Source organism: Ctenocephalides felis, unplaced genomic scaffold, assembly GCF_003426905.1.
Source record: "Ctenocephalides felis isolate EL2017-DRISC unplaced genomic scaffold, ASM342690v1 CF-g0.4_SCAFFOLD_00845, whole genome shotgun sequence".
In the NCBI taxonomy this organism is placed as follows: domain Eukaryota; kingdom Metazoa; phylum Arthropoda; class Insecta; order Siphonaptera; family Pulicidae; genus Ctenocephalides; species Ctenocephalides felis.
This window is the reverse complement of record NW_020536999.1, coordinates 79976913-79993807: the sequence shown is the minus strand read 5'-3', so window position 1 is coordinate 79993807 and position 16895 is coordinate 79976913. Positions and strand designations below refer to the sequence as shown.

Below are 16895 nucleotides of genomic sequence, written 5' to 3'. Positions count from 1 at the left end.
CAAACAATGTGCCCATAGATAAGAATATGCCTTTATAACTCAATTTCGAGCGTCCTCGATGAACTTCGGCTAATTTCGTATAGTGTTGTCCGACCTTACTCTAGGTCAATAAGGGTGTGAATAATAAAGTAATTGCGCTTGTTTATTGAAGTTAAACTACTAATACAACAGCTCAAAAAGTTGCGCGACTTGAATTCCATTTTAATTGAAAAAAGTCACTATTTCATTTAATTATCTGATTTAAAAAAATGCAAGCTTTATTTTGCTTCAAGGTACCAACAATTATCAAGTTTCAAGATAGTAAAAATTTTGCCAGTGGGCGACTACTGAAGTAATTATCCATTGTGATGTTTCTACCGGATTCTTTATGCGGTACCACTAAGTGCCACACATATCCACCATACTTTAATTCCGGGTTTAATTTAGCGGGGTTTGACGGAATATATTAACAATGAGTGAATTTAGTTGTACTTCGCGATATGCGATATGTAACTCCTTACCGGATAAGGTCTATGTTGGGCAAACTGTTCCGCGCCCTAATCGAAAATATGAAATGGCCCTGAAAATATGTGATACGGTCCTGAAAAAAATATTTGATGTGGCTCTGAAAAATATATTTGATGTGGTCCTGAAAATCATACGTGATATGGTCCTGAAACATATATTTGATATGGCCCTGAAAAATATATTTGATGTGGCCCTGACAAACATAATTGGCATGGCCCATTAAAGAAACGCATATGCTAATTTTCTTTATTAATTCTTTCGATAACAATATTTTAATATATAATAATAATAAATAACACATGTTAACTAGGTAATATTTTATTAACTTTTATCTTCTTGGACTTTTTCATTTTTATTGTTACGCCTAAGATCTATCCCTCCCATTCTCCCAATCACGAGAATAGTTTATATTTCGAGCCCTCGAACCTTTTCGAGGGCTTGAATATTTTTAATCAAGCCCTCGAACCTTTTCGAGGGCTTGATTAAATGTTTGCTCTTTAATTGGGTTCAACCGCGGATTTTTAATTGATTCAGTTGTCATTATACCTGTAACAAAACGTATAACCATAAATAATAATATCATACGTGTGTACTGTGTGAATAATACATACCGTATAAACACTTCACAAATTCAGTGTCTTTCAGTATTAATTTATTTGATGTAGGCCTAGATGCTGTGAAATGTTTCAAAACTTTTATTAAGAAATCTTTCTAACACTTTTTTAACAGAAATATGCTTCCTATGCTGCTTCCTTGTCTAACAAGCTAAAAAATTTATGGATCTGAAAGAACGTTTTCCGCGAGATAATGTCATTTTTTTACTTACCATGTATTTGTTTAAAGACTCATTCTTTTTCAGATTTTCATTGAATGATTGAAAGTCTTCCAAATGTTTGAATTGTATAACTAGACCGTGTTCTTCATCAGATGTAACAACGGGGTAAGTTCCCATATTAGCCACTAATCCTTGTAATTTTATTATCTCCTCTTGCATTGTTCCGATTTGCTGCGATAATTTGTGATAACAATCTCCAACAAAAGATTTTAAAGAATTGAATAAAATAAAATAATTCTTAAAAAGTTGCCGGTTTATATGCTGGCAAGATGTATAAAAATATATAAACAAAAAATATAATTAATTGTCAGAAAAAAGATTATAAACCAGTAGTTATAATAAGGCAAATTATATAATTGTTAAAATATTCGGCATAAAGTGATTTAAACGAAGCTCTGCCGAAAAAAATTTATAATTATAAAGAATATTTTAATAATTACTTTATTATAAGAAATTCACACGGAAAAAAATTACTTTAGAAAGAGCAATAACAATGACACAAAAGTTTTTGGAATTTACATAAATAAACTATTCTAAAATAATTTAATTTTAATTAAAAATAAAACACTAAAAAATAAAAATTAAAAATTAAAATTAAATTATTCAATAATAATAAAAAGAAAAATACACGATAAATTGCTAACAAGAATACACTTACTTGAAGCATTGCGCGACTTATTGCCTAAAAGGTCCGGGCGTGTTTCCATACAGAATTGGCCCCACCCTGCTATTTAAATTATTTTGATGCCATTTTATAGGTATTTTCGAGAAAATTCGAAATACCAAATTTCAAATCCGTAGCTCATCATTTGGCCGAGATATCAGTGAAAACATGTGAAAGTGGCCCCTTTTTTCAAACTCACTTTTTGTCGTAAATATGAGAGACATCGAAAAACTGTTAACGTCATTTTATTTATACTGATCTTGTCTATGTTGTTCATAACAAATCATGTGAAAAAATTATTTGTTAGTGCGTGAAAAGGTGAAAATGATTTTTCATTTTTCATTTTCTACCAGTGCGGCTTTTTGGACTACTTTTATATTAGCATCATTCGAAAGCCTGTAGATATTTCTTCTGTTATTCAAAAATTCATTTAAATTTAAGCGGAACTTTGGGTGAAAAGTTGGAAAAACTTAAGCTAGTACGCGCGCTGCCGGTACAAGAACACCCATATAAAGTAGCTTTGCAAGAGCGACGAGCAAGCATAAGACTCGTCGTTACGCGCATCTCGACAAATTCTGGTATATAAGTATGGAAATATTTATTAAATCCAAAATTTATTTATATTTTGTATATAAGTATATTCATTAGTCATAATAAAAAATCCAACGCGCCGAATAAAATAATAATTATTATTATTGATTATTTTCATTCGGCGTATAAGCTTTTGACTAATATATTTCAATGAATGAAAAACTTAAGATTTCAATATTTTTCATATATTTACGTAGGCAATAAAAAGTATTTTAATTTTAATTTATTACCTTTTTTTATTTTTGCAATGTTTTTATATTGTATATAGTTATCATTAAATAAAAAATCGATAAAAATATATGTCAGAAACATTTCATAGCAAGTATATAAGTATTAAAAATGTATTAAGTATTAAAAGTATATAACAAATCGTGGCAACCCACGATTCTCTCTTATAGTACCACATACCCTAATTTTTTTCTCTAGTAAATTTGCCGCCAGTTCCACACTGCTATAATAATAATTGTCCATATAAACGTGGTGCCAAATATTCGCATAGTTTTCTAAAACATCTTCTACAAGGTTTTGTAATTTCTGCCCATTTCCGTTATACAGTTTAAAATTTGTGATATAAGCACTTTCAGATTCACACAACAACCTGACAAGCATCCCGTACTTCGATTTTTTGCCGGGGTTGTACACTCGGAAACTCAAACGACCTCTATGGGGTGTCATTGCCTCATCCAATGAAAGATTTTGCTTTGCTTTATAAATTGTATTAAATTTATTTAATTAATATTTTATTATAGATTTGATTTTGACTTGTCCATCTGTAGTTTCTAATATTATATCATTATTACAAAAATGTAATGATTGTAAAATTTGCCTAAATCTATTTCGAGGCATAACTTTCCCGAAAACTGGTGTCTCTATAAGTTAACCCGTAGACCAATAATCGTTCAAGTTGCTCTTATTCACCTGTCCCATTAAAATATTTAAAGCAAGAAATTTCTTCATTTCGTCTATTGTGGTATCTTCCCATTGTTTTATCTTCTTTGTATATTTATATTTATTCACATTTTGCAAGTGGCACCTGTTCGTTTCCTTTACAAGTAATTCAAAAAAATCATTGCCAATAAATTCGTCATTGTTAAATTCGTCATCGGAATCGCTCTTCTCCGAATTACTTTCAATAGGTAAAACTTTTCCACTAATAATAATGTCTGACTCATCACTTTCACTTGTTATATTATTTTCATCCCCAGATAATATATCTGCATATACTTCACTATTATCATTGCAAATATTATTATTATACTCAACAGCCTGTTGTTCCATTATAAATCTCGTTCAATAGTCAATATTTCATTATATAAATAATTAAAAACTTCAAAATTAACTCTTTGATGACCGCACAAGCACTGTTACTCAGTAAAAGAACGTACTACTACGTCACCAGCTACAGCAATTGGAATACGAGTGACGTATTACGTCAGCGGCCATTGGCTAGCGGACAAATAGGCACGAGCACGATTTCCCTTCTCTTTACACCTGTAACACTTCAATTCCTTCTTCCCAGAGTACTTCTTCTCTCTTAAAACTGTGCTATTCTCCTACCGTGGTTGGTTTTCGTAGTGGCTCTGGGCACTCTCTGGTTTGCGTCCCACTACTTTCACTTGCTTTCCTGTGTGCTACTAACTTCTCACACTTAGTTGTCTGGCATTGCTGTGACTTATTCACCTGCCTCTAAGTAACACTAATGCTTATTTCGTAGTCCGAGAACTATTTCATGTTTAGTCTCCCGGAAACTAAGGTTCAAATCTTGGCACAGTTTTCTCTTAGAATGATAGTATACAATGGCTTCTTCCGACTTCAGTTGGACTCGTTTCTTCATGCGTTCCCACTTTGATGTATCTCCATCCTCTACATATGTGAAAGCATACTTGAAATCTTCTTTAAAGTTGTCCCACGACTTTATTTCATTCGTCTCCGTGTCGTACCAATCACGTCCGGCACCTACCAAATGGCATATTTCATTGTCCAACGCAATATTATCCGACCATTCATGCCGTGACTTTAAACTATCAATCTTTTGCAGCCTTTGCCTTCATTTGCCTTTTCTGTTCTGCCGTCGAAATGCCCCAAAGTTTTCGACAAATCCGTCATCAAGTGATATACCGGTCCCGTTTGCTTATCCTTCTGTCTTAGTAACGCCCTCATCATATCATATAACAACTAGTCGCGTGTCCCCATTATGCTCGTATTGTCCGCGTTCAACATGCTTTGGAACTTCTTAAATGCGTCTGCGTTCCCTCCATTTTTCCTACTATGAGTCTACGAAAAAACAAAACTACGAAAAGTTCCAGCAATCGCTTCTCACGAACAAGGTGTACGTACTGTTTCTAAATCGACATACGATTTAAAACAGCCCCATTAACCTAAACTGGTAACACACGTTATTCGACACCGTGTCACTTTTCTAAAACCGAATCTCGTTAATATATTGAAACAAAATAATATTAACACAACACGAAACTTATCACCATGTGGGGTAATTCACACTTCTGAAATGTTAGAAACATTAATTATTAATTAAACATTAATGTTTCCAGCTGAAAGTAATACACATATATAATTATTACATATAATAATAATGCACGTATACTTATCAATAATCTATTTACTCGTCAGGATATTATAGTTATATTTACAAAGAGATGTTTATCCTTCGACGGCAGCTTTAAAAAGGAATTAATCCTAAGCATTTACAAGCTAAGTGTAACAATTTCCGCGCTCAAAAGTGCGAGAACTAGGCGACCATAGAGTTATTCTTCGTTACGCAAACGTAACGCGCGAACATTGAAAATGCCGCTAAAAATTCTCTCTATGGCTTCCTTTACTTCTTGGTCACTCACAAATTCGTACGTTGCCGTGTTGTCATTGAATAATCTATCTAAGAAAATCCATGCCTAGTAACGTGCAATTTGATCTTGCTGTCGGTATTGCAACAAACTCCGTGGCTATCGGTCTTCCTATTATGTGCACTATGGTGGTCGTTACTACCACATCCCTTGGCCTTGCTTCTCCGTCTGCCATGGTCATTTTTATGTTTCGCGGTTGAAACTCATGGTCAGTTTTTCTTAAAACCTCATACAAATAATAACCTGCGAGGCTATGGTCGGCGCCAGTGTCCACGAAACCGTATCCCTTTTCGTCTTGCACCGTGATGGGTACAGCGGGTCTAGCATGTGCTCTCGGAATATTTACCGGAGCTTGTAAATTTACTGGAGGGTTTGCGTTTCTTCTGTTTTGTTGGGCTTTGAGGTGTCGACATTCCTCTGTCGTATGGCTCCTTTGTTTACAGAATGTACAGTCCACTCTGTTTTGTTTCTTGCCCCCGTCTTCTAAAGTCACAAAGAAGAAACTTGCCGCTTGTATCTCCGCTTTCTCGCAAGGGCTCGTTGTGCAATTTGGGCATTTACTGCGGATCACGCCTGGCTTACCGCAACCATAGCATCAGTATTTTGCTTTATCTTTTTGCATAGAAGCAGCTTTTGCCTGTGTCCTGGTTTTAGTCCGGTCCGGACTTTTCTTCAATGTGTCCGGTTCGTTTGCAGAACGTGCAAACTTTCTGCGTTTCTTCTTTGTTGACACATTTCTTGTTCTCGTTTAAGTTGGCTTCGATCTCTCGTGCTCTCGCTAGAAGTTCTTCGAACGATGAAACCGTTGTTCGCGGAACACGCTCACGAATATTTATTCGTAGCAGCCCGTATATCATGTCCAATTGGCTGCTTATTGGGATTCCAGGCGGAGGAATCTCGGCAAATAGAGCCCTCTTCTTACATACGAATAAATCTGTCGGCGTGCTACGGTCCTGTCGTAAGTTTAAAATCTCTAAATAGATTGCGTAGGCTGGTCTCTGAGGTGCAAATGAGGATTTTATTAGCACTATTGCTTCTGTAAACGTGCTTACCTCGCTTTTTATACCTTGCCACCAGGTGGCTGCGACGTCTTTTAGTAGTAGCGGGAGTCCCATGAGCGCTTTTTCTTTACTAATGTTCTCCATTTCCTTGTAGAGTGCTATCACTGTAGTAAATTCAGCAACTTTCTGCATTCGGCGTTCCATCGAAGCTTGCCTTGCAGTTTGCGAAACTACCTGAGCTTCTTTCTGAGGTTGATGGCCATATCTGTTGCGACGGTCAGTTTCCTGCTGGGTGCCAGATTTGTGCTGTATACTTTGATCCAATCTTTTTCTTGCCACAAAATTGGGCGCCAATTTATGACCTTACGATGTTTGGTCGGTGAAAATATAATTAAAACAAAAGCAGTAATGTAACTGTTTCTTATATTTATTAATTACAGGGTTCAAGAATAGGTTAAATACAAAATATTCGCACATTAATCTGTGTGCTTCGGCCTCTAGTAGTAGCGGAAAATCTGAATCTCGTCCAACACCGTCGAACTGTTGTGCATGAATCGCGTCGAACAGTTTTAATCCTCTTCTGGCTTGTCGTTCCGAAAAGATTATGGCTTGTCGTGCGTTAAGCGCGACAACCGTTGTAGATCTCCTGGAACTGTTGTGCGTGAATCGCGTCGAACAGTTTTGATCTTTTTGGGACTGTTGTGCGTGTGTCGCGTCGAGCAGTTTTAATCTTCTTGGGACTGTTGTGCGTAAATCGCGTCGAACAGTGTAAAACTCCTAGAACTGTTGTGCGTGAGTCGCGTCGAACAGTTAATGGTACTTGAGGCTTTTAAGTCAGCTATCAATTACAACTTTTTTGCTTTTGCAGGCCAATTTATACTAAGGGTTACTTTTGCAAAATTCTTGCAAATTCCGAAAGTCTCGGTGTATCTTCTTACACCGTAGTGCCGTCTTATTCTAACTTCATCCCTCTTCTCCAGGGCGGCAGTCGTTCTATCTCGCTCACTCCCACGGAACTATATCTTGTGTTGTGTTGCATCTTCGACTCTAGCGCGTAGAGTAAAAGAAGTTTGTCTTGAAGTCTGTATTGCGTACCTTTTCCTCGCATGACGCGTCCTTATCTGCGTACTGGTTCTATCTCTATCTGGACACGTCACGTCTTCATCTATGTGTATTTTGTATGTTTGTATGTACGTAAGCATTACTCACAACTATATTGCAATCGTAATATGCGAAAATTGTAATTTCTATGATTATGGATTCATGAGATTATTTACAAGTTTATCAGATATTATTAGATGATTAATACTACTATCGATAATTGGTAATGTTACAAGTTACTTTATCTACTGTGTTGCTTTTTTTAATATTGTTTTCCATGCTTAACTTCTCCTGACTTGCATTTCTTCTTCTTTTTCTAATATAACTTTTGTTGCTTTTCTCACAATTAATTTTCTGTGTTACAGGGCATTTATTTATTAAATTATTGTTGTAAAGCGTCAACAAATGTTTAATTGTATCTATGAAATGTGACGGTTTCATATATTTATTACCATGCCAGATATTGTTCTTTAATATATTGAAAATAATTCGACGGCAGCATTTGAATACAAATGTTTTCTGTCATTATCCAGCATTAGAACTGACCACAAAGGTATAATTGGAAATATACTTGTCCATTACATAATTTAAAGCAAAAACGATTAGTAAATCCTTCTTTCGGCATAATCTTTTCGGCTTCGCATTTAATATGAAGGAAATCTTTATAAAATAGACTATTTCGTAAAAGATCTCGACATGGTTCATGATCATTTATTTCTGAAACATCAGTATCAGTCAAGATTGTCTTGTTTAATTCTGAGTCATTATTTTCAAATAGATTTATTTCTTTGATCTCTAAATCTATTTGTACATTATAATACTTGCTACCTAAAATCCACACAATATGAGTGAACATTTTTCGAGCATGGTTTAAATCTCTACATCTTCCACCTAAAAGAAAAATAATTGAGCTTACAGCTACAGATATTATTTCCTGATTACCATTTGCAAATTTTTTTGCATGATATGACAGTCTCTTTGTGAAATGACTGCAACATAAATGTAATGTTATGTTTTCTGTGAAAAGTTCAGAACTATTATCATTTAAAAACATATGGCACTTATTAATATAATCAATCAAATTTGTATTATTGCAACCTTGAATTATCGCACGAATGCTTGCATAGCTGTGGCATTCTGATTCTGTTGAGATTAGCTTACTTCTCGAGCACGACCACCGCGGCGGCCTCTGTTGCCATGGAAGCTGCTGCTGCTTGCAGAAGGGAGAAAATTACTTCGCGGTGGCTTCCTGCCGCGCTGTATTTTACCGCCCCGTCTTCCGCGGACTGAGCCGCTCCAACTTGCGGCATCGTCCTGGGACTAAAGTAATAATATTATAACAACTTATAGCTAAGTATATTTACGAATGTATTTACATAATATTATATAAATGCTACATTGCATTATCAAGATAAATTTTAAGACTAACGCCCTCAGTATTTTTGAGTAAATTGTTAAATAACTCAATAAATATATACTATCATACGGCATATCAAACGGCAGCAAAGCCACCGTCTTCCACACTGCTTTAATCTCTACTTGAATTTTATTTAAAACTTCTCCAACTACCTGGAGCTAGCAATCTGCCATAAGAAAAATCATAATGAAAAATTGCTTAAATTTGTATATAAGTTCCTTATATATACTTATATATAAAATTTATATTTTTTTGTTGAGACAATTATATTTATATTTATACCTTCATCGTCATTTACAATCGCACATAATGCCACTGCATGTCCCAAATATGTAGTGGTCAAGGCGATGTCCCCGAGACTCTCTGGCCTTGGATTTAAAAGTATTAAATCTATCATAGTAAAAAATAGAAATATGTACACATCCTGAACAATAAAGAATTGGATTTAAATTACTTACATTGTCATTTTTTTCATTCTTGACTTGGTGTGAGTGCCCGTGAATAAAATGAGTACCTCCTCCACAGGTATCTTTTGTAACGTTGAGAATGTCAACTGTTCTGCAGCATCTTTAGTTGAGACTAGAGAAAATGTAATACCATCAACTCGGATTTTCTCGCGAAAACAAAGTTTGTAAGTGTAAAACGAAGGAGTAGTCATTACAAACTCAATTATAAAAGTTAAAAATTAAAAAAAGCATGTACCGTAATTACGTTACGTGTTATTATATCCTATAGTATTCTGTATATATATAGAATAGAATAGAACTTTATTAAAATTCAATAGTTACAATTTAAGTCATTTTCTATACATAATTATTCTAAATATTCATTTATCAAATAGTAGGGATTATTTAGTAAATAATTTTTAACAATATTTTCAAAGGTGAATCTGGTTTTGCATCTCCATCCATCAGGTGGACATATCACTGCATTTTTATTCCGCGTATTGTGGTCGTGGACATCATTTCTCAATAAATGATTAGTTTTATCAGCATGCACCGCAATAGCTTGTTGACAAATATAAATGTTTGTGACAGTCAAAATTTTGTGTTTTATGAATAGCGGCCTGCAGGCTCCCGGGGTGAGACACCTTCTATTGCTCTAACCGCCTTCTTCTGTAGATCCATGACTTTAGAAGTATGTGCACTATGTCCCCAAGCTAATATTCCGTATGAAAGTACAGAATGGAACATAGCAAAGTAGGTTTCCCTGGCACGTTCCTGGTTTATTATGGATCGAATTCTTCTGATGGCATAAATGGCTTTCGCGAGAGCCTTGCGCATAGCAACTCTATATGTTTGGCCGAGATCAGCAAACTATCCATTCTTAGTCCCAAGTATTTAACTTCACCGCCTTGAAGTTCAACATGTCTTCTACTAGCTGTAAAATTAATAGAAACAGTTTTATTTCTATTCAGAACAATTTTATTGGCGAGAAACCACTCTTCAGTTTGTTTGTAAGCATTTTGCCTCTTCTCATTCATAACTTTCATGTCTTTGCTTGCAACTGCCAGTGCCGTATCGTCTGCGAACTGAGTCGAATGGCAATTCAAGTTGGAGGGCAGTTCATTCACAAATATTAGGAATAGTAGCGGACCTAAAATACTGCATTGGACAATTCCAATATTTGGTACTACATCTGCATTACTAAGCTTATATTGCCAGTCGACGAATTGTTGACGATTTGTGAAGTAGGATTGCATCAGCGTTAACGGAACACCTCTCAGTCCATAATCAAGTTTTTTTAGAATTTTGTGCGGTACACAACCGAATGCTTTACTAAGGTCACAAAACAGAGAATCAGTCATCTTTTTATATTTTACTATATGTACCGTCCATACCGTCTATATGTATATGTACCTCGCGTTGTCAAACCTTAAATTCTCTTAACAGTTCGTGTGCCTTCTACCTAACTTTTAAAATGTGGTGCGCACATTAGTGCACATTTAGGCTTCACTCTCGCATCGGAATACGGAATTGCGAGATGTACTATACAATAAAAAAATCGTTTTGAAGAATTTTATATAATTGTTCCGATTTAAAGTCAAGAATTATTTTTTATCGTGCATTTGTGAACAATTATCATTATGAAATAATTAGGATTACTACAATTACATGTAAGTTTTTACACCATACCACTTTCTTATAAATTAGTTTCAATTAATAGTTTTGATCTGTGTTTTTAAACTTGAGTCCACTGAGGATGACACAAAACGATGTGTCGAAACGTATGGAAACAATAAAAATGTTTTAAAAGTCGAGAGTTTTTTGAAAGTTTATTTATTTAAAATCCATACGTTTCGGCTAGCATCTTAGCCATCATTCAGTGGTAATCAAATTAACTATAAAAATTGAAACTAAATGAGTTATATGTAAGAAATTTCATAGAAAAACAATAATGATAATAAGAAAACACTTACAATTTTGTATCCTAATATAGCATATGAAACCATTATTCAAATCCATTGTATGAGTATGTGTACATTGATAAAATATATATTTTTTAACATCACAAATATTAAAACACACTAATAACCATGATAACTTAACAAGTTGTCGAAGCTATGTATTTATTCTTTGGAGTTTAAGATAGAAATGTCACATTTTTTCCCTAAAGCAGTTTTTAGCATGTGTTTCAATTTTACGGGAAATTTAAAAATATTGGATCTTGTCATTTTTTAAGAAATTTTGGCACGCTATTAAGAAACCACGTGTTTGTTTCGTTCAGTCGAAGCGTTTGTTTATGACCCTGTCGTTATGCAATTGCAAAAACCACTCCTGAGCAAATCTTCTTTTAATTAGGTTCTCTTCAAAATGTAAAATTTTAGGGTTGAAAAAATCTATATTATGGTTTAAATTTTTAATATGCATCAGTTAACATCGTCTTAAATTGCTTCGGATTTTTTTTAGTTGTTTTTATGTTGATGAAGGGTTTGGCTAGTTTCTCCAATATATAAGAGTTCGCAATTAGAGCAACTTATCTTATATACCAAGTTCCTGAGGCGGTCAAAATTAAACTTAGATTTAATTTACGTAAAATTGAACTAAGGGTTGTATCACAATTACATACCAACAAAATGCCACACTGTTGAAATATTTTTTTTCCACGAGAAATATAAATCTTTTACGTACGGTAGGCAAATGACACCAGTATATGACTCCAAGTCTAAGCGGTTTTTATGGTCTATGAGGTCGTTTTGTTTGTTGAGAATGTAACTGCGTCTGTTATTTATTACTGAGTTAATTATGTTTGTAGGATATGAGTTGTTTTTTAGTGTGCTTATTATTAGGTCAATGTTGGTGTCCCAGAAAATTTTTTATCTGATAGTAGTATAGCATGGTCTGTTAAATTTATTATTGTTGCTTTTTTCATTTTAAGAGGGTGGTATGAGTGGTAATTTATGTATCGCCCGGAGCTAGTTGGTTTCTGGTACCAGTGAGTAATTAGTCGGTGGTCATTTGTACGTATTAGTCTGATGTCTAGAAAGCTAATCGAATTCATTGTCTCTAATTCCACAGTAAATTGTAGTTTTTTATTAAAATTGTTAAAATTGTCAGTAACTATGTTAATGTCTTCTTCCGGAATACAAGTAATAATATCGTCTACGTAGCGGTAATAAAAGATTTGTTTATTATAATTTTTAAATATTTTGTTTTCTAGTAGTTGCAAGGAAATTTCTATTAATGAGGAAGATGCGGGCTATCCCATTGGGGTGCCCAAAATTTGGTAATGAAAGCATCTATAATATATATATATATATATATATATATATATATATATATATATATAAATTAAAAATTGCCAGTTTCTTTATTTTCCGTTGCCATTTCGCGATTTTTCTCTTCAAATAATTTCATATATTTTGTACCATATCAGATTCCATTTTTTTCGCCCATCTTTCTTCCACCATTTCAACATCATTCACCGTCTTCAAAGGGAAGATAGTATCAAAAACATTCGCTTCATTTTTGGGTAATGTACGGTGTTTCAGATTGTTTTGGTCGCTGATGTCCCCTTCCAAGAGTATCAAACGCTTCAGTATTAAATCAAGAGTTGCTAAAATCAAATAAAAATTATAATATGTATATTGTATTAAACAATATGATAATATACCTTGCACTGCTATCATCTAAGGGCAAGTATGTGGGCAGCTTTCTGAAATCAAATTGTTGTAATTAGAAAGTCTGTTTAATTTACTAACATGAGCACAAGCTTCTGTTATCAATTACCTTTAGCAGCAACAACATGTCCGTCATGTAACACCTCTATCTCGTCATGCCTTCTTGTAATATCTTAAGGAGCTACAATAAAAACAAAAAATACCATTGAATTTAAAAAATACATTTGATAATGACTAAAATCATTAAGCTTCAGTATTCAATTACTTTCAACAGCACCAACATCTTCTTCCTCAAACACCTCCTCTATCTCGTTTTCCTTTGTTTTATTAGTTGGAGGAGCTACAAAAAAATTACCATTGAATTTGAAAAACACATTTCATTAAGACTAAAATCATTAAGCTCCAGTATTCAATTCAATTACTTTTAATAGCAGCAAAATTCTCTTCCTCAAACACATCCTGTACCTCAGCCTCCTTTGTTTTATTAACTTGAAGAGCTGCAATAAAAACAAAAATTACTATTAAATTTGAAAAATACTTACATTTGATAAAAACTAAAAACATTACTTGTAATTGATTCAACCTCCTGACCCTCTGAACGCCTCTTTTCTCTGATTAACTTCGGTGCTACAATGAAAGCAAATAACACTTAATTTGTAACATGTAAAATGTGAGTAAGTCTATTGCACTACAATTTTACCTGTTATGGCCCCAATCTTGACTCGATCAATGCTAACGAATCGCCCGCTTTATTCCTCATGCCCTTACCCAGCAGCTCCTCTGATGAGGTGTAATCCTCATCACCAGCAGGCTTGGGTGCTGACTCATAGCTGTCAAAAAGTATTAAAAGATTATTTTTCTTTATTGAATTACAATCTGTCTTTACAAAAAGGAAGGCATTCAGTAATTTCGATAATATATGAAATATTAAACCTTAGACCTAAAAGGTTACCCAGTAGTAAGCCTTTTCAATTTTGATATATTGAATTTAAATATTGTGATTATATAGAGAAAACTTAAAATAAAATGATCTATGAGGTAAATAATTATAAATTGTGAATTATGACAACAAACAAAAAAAAGACATAACTAAAAAACTAAACATAATAAAAATAAATAAAAATATAAATGAACAACTAAATAAATAGTACTGGTAATTAGAATGAATATATTATATATTATGTGGAGGTCAATGTGGCGGAATCCGTCGAGGGGGCGTTTTCTTTTTAGCCGTTCGATGCCGTGCGACTTAAAAATAATAAAATCTTGGCCAGAATATTAGGATGGTTTTGTACTCTGCTCTTATATTTTTGACTAATTAATTTAATTTCTTCATCAATAGTGTTTATGTTTAGGTCTTGATGGACTAACCAGTTTAGTGTGTATTTGGGGGCGTTTAGTATTTGTTTCAAAAATTTGTTTTGGAATCTTTGTATAATTGCAATATTAGATTTACGCGCTGTTACCCAGAGTTGAAGTCCATAAGTCCATATGGGTTTAAAAACTACTTTGTACATCAGCAGTTTATTCCACGTACTTAAGCGCGATTTTCTATTCAGTAGGCAATAAAATTTTCTTCTTGTGGTTTCGAGTTGTTGGCGCTTTTTCAGTATATGGTGTTTCCACGTTAATTTAGAGTCCAAGTGCCACCCCAGATACTTAACGACATTTGCCTGCGGAAGCATTTGATTAAAGAGTTGAACTGTAGCACATGAAGTATTAAAAGATGTACAATGAATTAACACGTTAACTGCCGTGTCACCCGTATTCGGGTGACAGCAAAAGTTCTCATCAGGCCACGTCACCCGCCTTCGGGTGACAGCGAGAGTTCTCATCAGGCCACGTCACCCGTATTCGGGTGACAGCAAGAGTTCTCATCAGGTCACGTCGGGTGACTCCTTCCTAAGAATTTCCGAACATATTTAGATAAATATAAGACAGGAGATAATAATACTGTTGAATTCTTTTAAAAATCGTTTATTAACAAAATTATTTACAGTGCAAAATATTGACTGCAAAGTTGCGGTTGACCAGGGCAGCTTGGACAAAAAGTAGTGGGTTTTCTGAGATTTGGTCGTGCCTTTGATCGTTCCATTCTTCTCTTTTATTTGCGTAACACCGCTTGCATGCGCGTCTAAGGCTTTTTCCCAAATTATTTCTGCGAACGGCGATGCAATGCGTATTTCGTCGAACAGAAGGCAGTGTTAAAATCTTCATTCAGTCCTAGTAACTTTGCAGCAATCAGTTCTCTGAATCGTCTAATATTTACAGTTTTTTTTGTCGCAATTTTGTAAACGACCAAAGCGTTTACAATTGATGTCCCCAGTAGAAGTTCAACATCAAGCTTCCTATACCACTTGATTCCTTTTCCTCATCGTCGAAGGATAGGAAACCATTTGGTCTGAATAATCTATACCACATTTACCCTTCTTATATTCGAGGACGGCCAGAGGTTTGAGTCTTGGGATGGCTGCTGGCTTGAAGAAGCAGTATGAAGTTTTTTTCGTGCTTTGTGTCATGATAGGAGCGTGTTTTCATAGATAATATTCTCACGTTACGTGTGTCTCTCCATTTGAGTATCACAATCCCGTTATCATCCTCTTTAGCTACAATTTCTCCCCTTCTTAGTTTGCAATTAAGAACATCTTTTGGTATAGATTTCTTGTTATGTCTAAGTGTCTAACTACATGAGTCTTGCGTCTTAGGCATGATATAGCTAACTCATAACTTGTATAAAAATTGTCAATATACAATGTTCTTCAACATTCACTTTGTTGAACTGGAGCTTCCCAGTATCATCAACGTTGCTTTCTTCTTCCACGACCAAATCTCGTAACATCTCGTCAATAGTATCTTGATAATATTCATTATCACTAAGATTGCATTTATCCGATCCGTATAAGAATCTGATGATATGATAGGATTTACTTTTCTTCTTTTGGGCAATCTGATCACTTCCTCATCGCTGCTATCCGAGTTTGAGCAACTAGCGTGACTAATCTTCCTTTCACTGCGATATGAATCACTGCACACTGACTTTTTCATCTTTCTCTTCACTATGAAAAATTATTGGCAGAGATATTAGTTTGTACTACTCAGTACACGGCAAAGATTACAACTGCTCGTGCAGAGTAATAACCGTGATAAATGAGGATCGTAATAGATATCGGGGTGAGAGTAGCGAAAGAAATGGAAGAGACATGCGGTAGCAGAGCACGCATCTTACAGTGGCAGGGTGGCCTGACGGGGATTTGTTGTAAACACGCGTGGCAGTCAACGTGTTAAAGAAGATGATTGATTTTACTCTTACAGTTAGTCAATTTTTTTTGTTAGTAAATAATATTCTCACCATAAAACCCAACTAATTTTATTGATACTTGATTCCATGTATATCGTGGCTCTGCACGTTTCATATTGAACCGGTAGGTTTTTTTTGAAGGCACCAGCACTTGCTGTACGAACCATCATTGCCAATAATCAACAATTACTCGGAATCTCCGTGTAGAAGTTAGATTTGTAACAATGACAGCAAATGGTTTTATTCTACAAATAAAACATGTGAAAGCATAGGTATCTAATATTATATACATATTCTGGAATCACGAAGTTTTTAATTATACTTACCCCAACTGATTCTACTATTAAGTTTTAACTCACAATAACTGCACACGATAAATAAATCTCAACTAACCTTCACTCCGGGATGCGTCACAAAGAATGTATTATTACACTGCTTCAAACCGTGTTGTTTTGGCGTGAACTTACTTATGTTGGTGCATGTCTACCAACCTTAGGTAA

General features: G+C 34.5%; 1 protein-coding gene across 1 annotated transcript; it reads right to left on the bottom strand.

Annotated features, from left to right (window-relative positions):
* Positions 1 to 1047: 1047 nt before the first annotated feature.
* On the bottom strand, positions 1048 to 3875 carry LOC113390747. The gene is made up of 4 exons (XM_026626890.1): positions 3479 to 3875; positions 3006 to 3301; positions 1334 to 1513; positions 1048 to 1053 (listed from the first exon to the last, which is right to left on the bottom strand). The coding sequence occupies exons 1-4, from the start codon at positions 3873 to 3875 to the stop codon at positions 1048 to 1050; spliced, it is 879 nt and encodes a 292-aa protein (XP_026482675.1).
* Positions 3876 to 16895: the final 13020 nt, after the last annotated feature.